The sequence below is a fragment of the Pipra filicauda genome, unplaced genomic scaffold (genome assembly GCF_003945595.2).
Source record: "Pipra filicauda isolate LSUMZ 115617 unplaced genomic scaffold, ASM394559v2 scaffold75_size2874737_pilon, whole genome shotgun sequence".
Taxonomy (NCBI): domain Eukaryota; kingdom Metazoa; phylum Chordata; class Aves; order Passeriformes; family Pipridae; genus Pipra; species Pipra filicauda.
In genome coordinates, this window is record NW_024104931.1 from 765,636 (window position 1) to 776,697 (window position 11,062).

General features: G+C 53.5%; 1 protein-coding gene across 5 annotated transcripts in view; it reads right to left on the reverse strand.

Moving 5' to 3' along the window:
* The window catches only part of LTBP2 (latent transforming growth factor beta binding protein 2), a 71,384-nt gene extending 62,919 nt beyond the window's left edge, over positions 1-8,465 (reverse strand). For 3 of the 5 annotated variants that reach the window (XM_027720183.2, XM_027720182.2, XM_027720181.2), the window contains exon 1: positions 7,643-8,464. In XM_027720183.2, coding sequence (XP_027575984.2) covers positions 7,643-8,097 — 455 coding nt within the window. In that variant the 5' untranslated portion in view covers positions 8,098-8,464. Of the gene's footprint in view, positions 1-7,642 lie in introns of all 5 variants that reach the window. The other 2 variants (XM_039389690.1, XM_027720179.2) reach the window with 2 other exon arrangements.
* Positions 8,466-11,062: the final 2,597 nt, after the last annotated feature.

Consider the following 11,062-nt stretch of genomic DNA (forward strand, 5'->3'; position numbering starts at 1 on the left):
TCCCTCAGAGAATATCTCCCTTTTGAACTGGCATTATGCAGGATTCCTGGCACAGCACTCAGAGGAACCATTTTCCTCCTGAGAGGCAATTGGAGGCCAGCAGTCTGTGATCATTAAAGATCTCATGGCTCTTCATGGTATTGGGGTGTAAATTGGGCCTGATTCCAATTTGTGTCATAGCATCTCGCCTCCGCAAATGTCCCAGGTTGCTTCGGCCCTGGAAAACACTTCATTCGCCACCTAACTGCTGCCGCCTGTTGCTGTTCATTGCTCAACCCTGCCCTGGGAAGGACGGCACGCCAGCAGTCACACAGGATGCTCCCCAGCTTGCTCTCTGTTTGCAAGCACCCCAGTCCTGCCTCTGTTATGTGCCTCTGGCACAGTGACCCCAGAGGCTGGAGACCCTCAGGTGCTATGAAATTTGTGTGCACAGTGCTACACTAATTCCAAGATGCTCAAATCATTTCCGTGGGTGTTAAATCCAAGATTGTGCTGCAGCAACTTTTTGCCTTTACGTAAATGACATATTCCCCACCTCCTTTCTGTGTTTTCAGGTAGTGATCACTGTAAACATACAGTGCTGGGTCTCTGAGAGGTGGTCTGCAATGCCCAAGCAAGCAGCTCATGCTGCTTCCTCTGGTCGTACCTCATATTTACATATCTATAATGAGAAGGAATAACAAGTTCCAGGGTACTCTCCAAGCGTATTACTCATCATGGAGGGAAGGTTTTCGGAATAGGTAACTTTTGCATGTCTAGGTAGATGGGAAAGTACCATCATCAAAAGATATAAAGTTAGAATAAGACAGCGTGAAAGCTCTAGAAAGCCTCTGGAAACAAAGTGGGGAGTATGGTTTATTTCTAATGCTGGACAAGGCAGTTGGAGCTGCTGACAGAATTTACAGGAACCATGGAAACATTTGTCTTTTGGATTGACTTTAACATGAACACAGCAGGGTCAGAAGATAATCCTGCTCCAGTGGCATCCTCCTGACTCCTGCATCCACATGGCGTGAGATGAGCCTCTGGAAGTGCCAGAGCTCAAGCTGTAGGGCTCACACTTTAGGAGAGCCAAGGATGGTGGATGGCAGGTATGCCAAGGATTGTTCTGGTGTTCATGAATGAAGCTGCCTGTAGACGTACAATCGCTCCATGTGGGAAAGGGAAGCGGTCTCAGAAAGCGCATCATTTTTAAAGTGTTATCCAGCCATTCAGGATCAATATTTTATTAACATGGGCAGATTTTTATAGGGAGAAAGCACTTAAATTCCCTTGGTGTGACTTCCTGCAAGTAGAACAAGCCAAAATAATTCTAGCATCCACTCATATCTGCTCTTGCTGGGCAAGAGCACCAATTTCCAGCATTTTGTCTGTCAACCCAAAGGGATCTATGAGTCTCTTCTTTAAGACATCCCCAGAAAATATTCAAGGAAAGCAAACCTTTCTTTATTTACTGCAAAAAAGCCCACAAGGCCTTAAACTTTTTTAAGATGTCCTGATCAGTATAAAGAGAAAAACACCAAGCTGGAACATGTCTGTTGGTAATTAAGGTCTCCTGAGGGACTGCACAACAGGCAGCAGCATAGGCATCTTTGCTTAGACTGTCGCAGCTCCCATTCTTCCCTTGGCACTGGTGAAACACACCTTGTAAGTCATATTCAGGCAGTCTGTTCAATGAGCAAAGCCCTTGCCCTTTCCCACCTCAACTTACTCAGATAATCATGTTTCTTGTAGGTAAAATAGCTACCTTCTCCAGAAAAACTGTTTTGTCCACTTATTAGTTCTTCATGGGATTGAAGTTCAAGTTTTATCTACATCTCTCACACACATGCTGGAGGGAGCATGTTGCTAGCTGCTCTCAGTGCCAACAGCAAACCAGAGGTTGTAGGAAGAAAGGTATGAGGCTAAACCAGACAGGGGTCCAAGCCTGAGCAGACAAGATCAATCTTGAAGGCATGAAACCCCTGTTGGGTTGGGCACAAACCTCTCATTAACTGAGTCACTCTGTGCCACTGCCCACTCCAGACATGAATTGCCAACCCCAGGTGAAGGGAGACGCCAGCACCAACCAGGGCGATGCTCGCAGAGGGAGGACAGCCTATCGTGTGCAGAGGGGAGCAACCTGGCAGGGATGCCCTCGGACGCAGGGGCAGAGGGAGTACCCGGACGGAAATGTCCCTTCCTTTCATCACCTCCTGGATGAGAAGATGGGAAGAAATGGAGGCAGGGATGACCTCCAGGAGTGGAAGTGAGCTAGCTTTCCATGAGCAATATGGAGGTAGTACTGGAGGGTAGAAAAGAACCACAACTATTTCCTGATGAAAGCCCAATGGCAGAACTTTGTACAGAGCATGGGGCCCAGGTAAGCAAGAGCTTTAGCAATGGGAAAATAGCTATGGGGGCTTTGCTGCATGGGACCCAGTCCTGAGCACGCCTGGTTCTACTTAAAGCTTTTTGTTGTCATTTGCATGGCTTGAACACCATGTGGTTTCTACTGCCTTACAAAGAATTCAGACTGAATCCCATGAGGTTTAAGGAGCACGGCATGTTTACAACATTGAGGTACAGTGCTTGAGGGAGAGTGGTGTTCCCCAGATGCATTTGTCCTGTTGCACATGCCATCACCAACGCTTTGGGCAAAGACGTGGCTCAAACATGAGCCACCTGTGGGGCATGCCCAGCCCTGAGCCTCTCCACCCAGCACTCCTTCTGGAGAACAAAACAAGTCGCAGGGTCCCTCCAGGACTGGTATCACCATCACAGGAGCAACTGCTGAGGAGCTACCTGTAGACACTGAGCAGCCGCTGATCACCCCTCCGTCACACAGGGAACAATGGCCTCCAGGGCAGCAGGCAGAGCTCCTCACAAGGGGAGGAGCCCCCAGCAGACCTAAAAGTGATGTAAACCAAAGCCATGCTCATAACTTTGAAGTATTCAGCAGCTGCACAAGCTGAGCACCCAGGTTGCCTTCTGCTTACCCAACCCTTGGAACTGGAAGCACAGCAGCAAGGAAATGGGAGCAAAACTCTCACCCTTATCCAGGGCAGCCTGGGCTGCAAAGGGACCAGAGGATGGGTGGGCATGTGGAGGGGTCAGCAGCTCTCCCAGGTGGAAAGAAATTCAACACAATCCCAGATCAGAGCAGAAGGGAAGACTTGTCCTCACATGGGTCTCCCAAGCTGAAGTTCCACTGAACCTCACACTAGGTCACACTCCATCGGCTGCCCTGTTCCCAGCCCTGACGCTGATGCTAAAACAAGCCTTCAGCAAATGCTCTGTCTTTCCTATCTCTGTCTCCTTACCAGCAGAATAGGTTAATTACCACTGATTAATGGTTAATACAGTTTCCAATAGCCAGTTTCCCCTCTTTGGAAAGAAGGGGAATTGAATGGCTCAGACAACTGAATAGCCACAGTGCCAGAGAAAGCCCTAAGGCACAGGTCAGTGCATTTCTGGCCAAATGCAGAGTGGGGCATTGAATCCACATCTCAGCTCCTGCCTCAAGTGCCACGTACATCCTGAGGTCTCCAAAGGGTATAGGCAGCAGTAAGCAACTGCAAACGAAGTTTGCTCCTCATTCCTCATTCCGTGGCTAGCGCGCACCCAGGTATAATCCCTGGCACATTGTGAGAGCTTGGTGCACAGGAGCTCTCAGGCACTACTCGCTGACCCGTTCCTTTTCTGGGACAGACATCTCCCTGACGCTCCCCACAGAGCTGAAACCAGTGTCAGGAAGCCCCCCTACACCCAGAGGTATGATTCATTGCTCTGACTGGATGCACCAGCACAAACTTCACCTTGGGCAAAGGAGCTGCCACAAGCCAGCCCTTCATCCCCTGTTTTGCTGCTGCAGCCAAAGGCTACTGTCAGGATCAGACCCCTACTATGCAGAGGTACCCAGGATTGGAAAAGCCTGTAAGATCTTGCAGTGTTATCTCAAACAAGAGCCAAGCAACCGTAACAGGCACTAGGGGGAAGGAAAACAAGAAAACGGTAGTAAGATCATGGCTTTTACATATTTTCAGCATGTGCACAGCCTCAGCAATGATCACACACTGTTTCTGAAGCATTCAGTAGAACCCTTTTTTTCACCACTTATTTTCACAGCAATCTATGCATCATCTTGCAGCTTCACAGAGAACTCTTTGCTGCCAGATATGCTAACTCCATTCAGGCCACATCCTCACAGGAGGCCAGAGGGACAATTAGATCATCAGGTCTGCCTTTCTACTGCAGGAAAGTGAACTTCATCCAACTGCCTATGAAATATTTGCAGTCAGACCCAGTGAAGAACATTAGCAAAAGGCTGTTGGCATTGATGAGTCACTGAAAATCCTCTGCCAAGTCCACATCAGCATTAACTGCCTCCGCTCCTGAGCAGTCCTATACACGCATTGCAGTAAGAACCTATATGCCACAAAGCCTGGGTAAACCAGGACTATACAACTATGGATGGTGTCTAAAACAGTAATTAAATGTGAACTGGGATGTAGAATGCAGGAAAAGAAAATGGGAGGGAGAAAGAATGAGTGTGGGACTATCAGTCGGGGGAGTCTCACATGCCCCTTAAAATTGTCCAAGCAAGTACCAGAAGCAGAGGCTCCTCCAGATTACTCTCCTATTACCCACCTTCCTCTGATTTTGTGTATATCACCTGAGGATCATCACTGTGACCCACCCTCCCAGCCACAGGGCAGAAGAACAAGGGTGGTCACATCCCAAGGGTCACAGAGGTAGAGGGAGGTGCCTGCAGTGTCCTCTCTGCCAGTCCAAACTAGGGATGCATCCAGCACATGACTACAGCCACAACTGGCATGTGTCAGGGCTTGGGACTCCCTACTCATGACACTTAGGAAGAAAATCTTTCTAGTCAGGGGGCTGGAGAAAACCGGCAGGTTAAGCAAAGCAGTGATGTTTTCAGGGCTGAATTGTTTTTCTCGCTCAGTGTCAGAAGTCAGTAATTTTCTGTGGTGTTTGCTGTGGTATCAAAAGTCACCTCACAATGAGTCTTCAGGAGAAAATACCAAAACCCAGCTCTTGCAAGACTTGCAGTTGGATGCATTCATGGAAGTGCTTGAGCAAGTTGCACCTGCAAAAAGGTCAGACACGAGCAGGGTGGCAGACACATCCAAAGAGTCCACACGAAAGAAACTCAACCTCAGGTATGCAGCTATCAGACAAAGTGAGAAAATAATTATCCAGAAAAGGATATAGTGCCAATAAACAGGGGTTTTAACCACAGAACTCTGTGTGGCTCCTGGAGGTACCAGCAGAGACCTCTGAGTGGGGAATCTGGAAAGGCAACCCATACAGGAGTTGAGATTTTAAGCCTATATTATACAATATAATTGTATAAAGAAATAGCACCAGCGTTTAGTACAGCCTGCAAAGCTACCTGAGTAAGGGAAAATGAAGGTTGTCATACCAGAGAGTAGTAGAAGTTCAGTGTAAACAGCAGAACAGAAAATATCCCAGCTGGCAAAAAAATGACACATCATGAAATGAAGTTTTTTAGGGGCCCTGAGTTTCCTGGATGAAAATGTGTCTAGCGAAGCAAGGAGTGTAAGAAGATGGATGAGGTGGAAGGACACAGTCTCACAGAATGGCTAGAGGCAGCAACAGCTAGCTTTCCATGAGGAGCAACGCCATGCGGTTACTCATGGACAATTATTTCAGCTAGGCTTTCTCGTAACCTCCGAAGACAGTAGGTCACAGAGATGCTTCAAAAGTGCCGATTTGGACTCCAGAACAGACGGAAAGCCATTATATGCACTTTCCAGAATTGAAGTTCTTGGGGATCGGAGAAAGCCCTGTATCCCCAGCCCATACCTTCCAGTGCAGAGCAGAGGTAGAAAGTGCAGCACAGCCTGCATGAGAAACACAGCACTAGGACATAGCTCTTTCTTCCTCTATGCTTGGAGGCAATGGCACTTGGTGATGCAGCTGATAACAGGTAAACAGTGTGTAAGTGCTGGACCAACCATCCCTGTTTACACCATTGATTAAGGGATGAAAGCTACTTGCAAAGAGGTTCAGGGCTCTTGTGAACACAGTGTGAACCTGGAGGCTGCCCACGTGCTCCTGACAGCAGTGCAAGTCAGCTGTTGTCATCGGAGGCAGCTGCAGTCTGAAAATCTGGTTGAGACTGTTCAGGGTACTCAGTGACCAGAAACGTCCTATGTATCAGATGACTCAAATCCAACTGAACTGCCACATGAACCTAAAGCAACACCAACAACACTCCAACTGCAGAAAGGGTAAAATCTTTTTGAGCCCAAAGAAGTCCAAACCTTACTGAACAGGACTGGATCTTCCCAAGACTCTCACTCTGGGTAAGCTCAGGACCTATATGCCATTGACTAGCTGTCAGTGATAAACACTCTACATATCAAACACAATGGAAGTAGAGCAAAGTTGGTACATCTGTGGATTTATTGAAGAAAAAAATACACAGTGGCACAGAAAATATCTCTGTCTCAAAATTTTGCAAGGAGATGAGTATGGGAGAGAGAAAACTCCGAGACACACCTTTTCCGTTCTAGTGAAGCTCCCCACCCGACATTAGCAGAAGACATTTCTGCCCATGTCAGAGGGCTGTCAGCCCAGAGCCTGCCCTCATTATTCCCCTAGCAGGGCTCACATGGAGAGAGGACACATGCTGCCACATGGGTCAGTAAAACTCCTGCACGATGGTTTCGGTAGCCCTTCTCAGGTGGCAGAGGAGATCATCTCGAACGGCATGGAGCCACGGAGGTGCAGAGAGGGAACTGCAAAGGAGGGGGACGGGGGCCGAAGGGTACGTCAGCGCTGCGCCACACATCCTGCTCGCAGGCTCCCCTCACAACGGAGCAGCTGGCCTCGCCATATGATATCCCCTCCACCTCCACAGGGTTGTAGCCAGAGACTGGAGCTGGAAGCAGCCCTGCCAGGCAAGTCATAGGAAGCCTCCTCCGGCTGAGCCAGCTGAAGCCATGGGAAGCTGCGGCGCGGAGTGCTTACAAGGGGCCCATTATGGGAGGAAGGAGCCAAGAGGCCAGGTACCTGCAGCAAGAGCAGAAGCAACCAGGCTCTGTCCCTCAGAGCCAAGCAAGCCTCTCCAGTCTCTCCACCACCCAAAGTACTACGGCCATACTACATCGCCCTCGGGACTCTCTCACCCCGCATGCCTCCTCCAGGACGGCCGTGGGCAGCCTCAGAGCACAACAGGGACGCTGTGCCCGCTACCGCGCAGCTGTCCAGTCCACCCTGATGTGCCTGAACCACGCACTCCCACGACCGGCAGACGGCGGCCCGGCGCCTTACTCCCACTCAGGTTAACACTTCACGCGTTCGTGCCCACGGACACAGACGCACCGACGGGTGGGCGGGAGCGGCGCGGCTGCACCGAGCACCGAGTGGGCTCCCGCTCCAGTCCCGGTCGCTGCGCAGCACGGCCCAGGCCCCCGCACATCACCCCCGTGACTGCCCCGACATCCCGCGGGGGGAACGGGGCAGCACCCGGAGCTCCCGTGGGATGGAAGAAGTGATGCAGCACGGGGCTCGGGATGAGACCTGGCCCTTCCGTCCGGCGCTCTCTGGCGCCGGGACCACCGGGGTTCACGCTACGCACCCCCAGCAGAATCCCCCCAGCCGCAGCACTTACCCCGCCATCCTCCCTCTGCTGCTTGGCTCCTTCGTCCGGGGCACGACCTGCGCTTTCGGCCCACTGCCCTGCCGCTGCCGGGAGGAGTCCTGCCTGTTCCTCTGCCCCCCGTCGGGACCGAGCCCGGCGTCGCCCGTTTGGCCCCTGGCCGCGGGCAGCCCGCGGTCGGGACGCTGCCTCCGGCCGTTGCCGCCGCTCGGGCTCCCCGTGGCGGCCGCGGAGCCGCGGTCCACGTGGAGGGCGGCGGGGAGGGGTCGTGACGGTGGAGGGGATCGGGATGCCGGGGACAGGCTGTGCGCCGTGCCCACCGCCCCCAGGGCAGCCCCCCGGCCCCGCGGCCGCGCCGTCCCTCCGGTCCCCGGCTCCAGCCTGGCCGCCGAGTCTGGCCGACAGCGAGCGAAGCCGAGGAGGACGGCGAAGGTGAGCGGGAGGAGGCTGGCGGCGGCGCCCCGCATGGTGTCAGCCGGTGGTAGGGGGAGACGGGCGGCGCGGAGCGCTCAGCGCCCGGCTGGCATCCCCCGGCGGGCGCGGGGCAGCGGGGACCGCCGGCTCTCCGCCCCCCGCTCACCGCCCCATCCCGCTCCGGGACTCCGACGGGACCTGCCGCCCACCGGGACCGGGGGCGCAGACAGCAGTGCTAAGGCAGGGAGGGGCGCGGGCTGCCGGGCGGCCCCCGCAGAAAAAGGAAGAGGAGGAGGGCGGCCGGCCCCGCTCGCCGGGCTGCCAGCGAGCTCCCGCGCTCCGCAGGCAGTTCCGAGCACCTTCGCGCCTGCCTCTGGCACTGGCAGCGCCTGGAGGGGATGGAGGGTTTTATTTTTGGAAACCTCCCCCTCTGTGTCTTTTTGATGCTGACATCCCCCCTCTCCAGAGGACAGGGCTCGGCCCCCCTCCTTAGGAGAGGAGACATTCCAGCAACACCCACTTTGGCAAAGGGAAACAAACTACAACAGAGAAGCCTTAACCCCTGCCTGGCCGTGGAGACCCGGCCGCCGCCTGTCCGGAAGCCTGCGTGCAGCCCCCGCAGCCCGCCCCGCCGCCCGGCCCGCAGCGACCCGCCGGCCCCCGCCGCAGCTGGGAACGCTCAGGGAAGATGGAGCAGCCCTGGGTGTGGGGTGCACGGAGCAAGAGACACGGATGCCGGAGGAATACCGCTGCCCCTCGGCATCTGGGGACTTGCAGAGCTGCATTAGTACCACTAGCCCTCTCTCGCTGTTCTGGATCGCGTCTCACAGGAAAAAGGCACGGCAATGGGAAGAGCCTTAGCTGCAATCCCACCCTGACTCCAGAGCTCTCAGATCCCCTCAACCCAATTCAGGGCTTTATAGTCTTCCTTGTATAGGTCCAAGCTAGAAGAGGACCCACATAAAAGCTCCAGGTCCTTCAGCTAAGAGAGCTCTTTCAAGAGACATATTCCAGCAGCTTAGGGTAGACGTCCATCCTTCTCCCCATCTTTCTCTGCTGAGTACCAAAAGGTTGAGAGAGGGCTTGAAATGATCGCTTTGCTTCATAGCTACTGAGAAAGACTGAGGGAAGAGTAGGAGGAGGGAGAATAGGGCAGGGGGGCACAAATCCCATTTCAACCACACATCAGCTTGGCCTTGTCCTCTGCCACAACTCTGCAGTTTTCTGCTGCTCTTGGCCATCTCAGGCAAGGAGTAAATCCTCCTGGATTTACTGGAGCACAGGCACTGTCCTTTATTTGGGATGGGCTCGTTCTGGCTCACAGCAGCGTTGGTGAGCTTGGTGGGTGGCTAAAGACCTCTCACTGCATCTCTGCACTTGAGGCAGAGTAGGGCACTGCAAATGCTCCTGGGAAGGAGATGCCCGCTGGTGTGCATCCCTGCAGCGGGTCCTGTGGCCAGTAATGCTTACCAACCTCTTTTCATCGTGCCAAGCTCAGGTGGACAAGAGGTGCACCTCGCTCAACATCCCAACCCTAAGCACTGCAACTGGATGTCTGTGGGAGAACACACGGAACTCTGCGTGAGCACAGAGTGATCCTTTGGGTGTACCCTTACATCTTCCAGCAGCCCGCAGGTAGGGGCTCCTTCAGTCAGATGCTGCAGCTCAGCTACTGGGTTTAAAAGTCAAACTGATTTTATCTAATTTCTTTTGTCCCTATTGTTGCATGGGGTGACTGCAACATAGAGCACTGGCTCTGCTTCTGTGTCCGCTGCTCCCCCAGCACCCCATCCCACTGGCACTCCTCTCCCTCCAGCCTCTCCTACTGCAGGTGCTTCCTCCCCGGTCCTCACCAAGCTGTCTGCCTCCCAACAGCTTTGTGGCAGAGGGGTCTGTCCAGCTCCCCCAGTTTCTCCTCTTCAGCCTCCAGCAGTTGTGTTCCTAAAGCCTCTCCTATTTGAAATCAGTAGCTCCATCTTCCTTCTCATTACCCCTGACTTTTAGGCTCTTTCAGATCACAGCCACCCCCTTCTTGGGATGACAGCACTGCTTCCTGCCCTCCACAGTGCTGTGAAGCTGGGAAAGGAGCAGAAGCACAGGGAATGAATCGCCCTGAAAGCATGCTGGGTCTGGAGTGGAGCTGGACCTTAGCACATCCCTTCTGGCTGGGACTGGCAAGTGAGGGAGAGGGGACGTAACTTGGCAGGTGAGCAAGTGTGACCAGAACGAGGGGCTGAGTCGGTTCAGGCTTTGACCTTGGCACTGGCAGCTGGCTTACAGGGCAGCAGAAATACTGGTTTGGCACTTCCTGGGATGCAATCAGCTTGCCTATCTGCCCTATTAGGGCAGAGACATCACTTGGGCAGGGGCTTGCATGGCTGTGGATGCCATGAGTAGTGCCCAGTAACAGCCCTGACTTGTTTCTTTGTTCTGAGGAAGAAGAATGTCCTTTCCATCCTCACCTAATTACTTTCTTATGCAGCAGTGGAAAGAATGCTTGTGCCTAAACCTGAAATGAGAAAATTATCAACACCATAAACAAAGCCATAAACTAAGCAGCCAAGGGCCCAGGCAGTGCTCAAAGCTAGAGCAGGCAACACGGGAGCAGGGGGCACAAGTGGATTCCTCCTTCCTGGAGGTGCTGGGTCACCCCAGGGAAGAAGACTATTTGAAACAGCCCCAGGGGACAACACCTCCAACAGGAGCCTGCACTCAGGACCCAACGGTGGTGGGGCTGCAGGAGCCTGTGCCTCCCTAATGGGCCTGAGGAATGACATATCCAAGCCCAACAGAGCCATCAGCAGCCCCCTGGCACCTCTTGTAGCCACCCCTGGCTGTGGTGGAGCCTGGCTCAGGGAGCTGGCATCCCTTCTCAAATCAGCTTAGCTCTGTGTTTACAGTAACCCCCCAGAGCTGGACACTGAGCTCCTTCCAGCCTCACACATGCAAACACTCCTTTGCTTTTGCAGGGATGTGCTGATGCCGTTTGATCCCACAGAAGTGCAGCAGAGCAGGGGC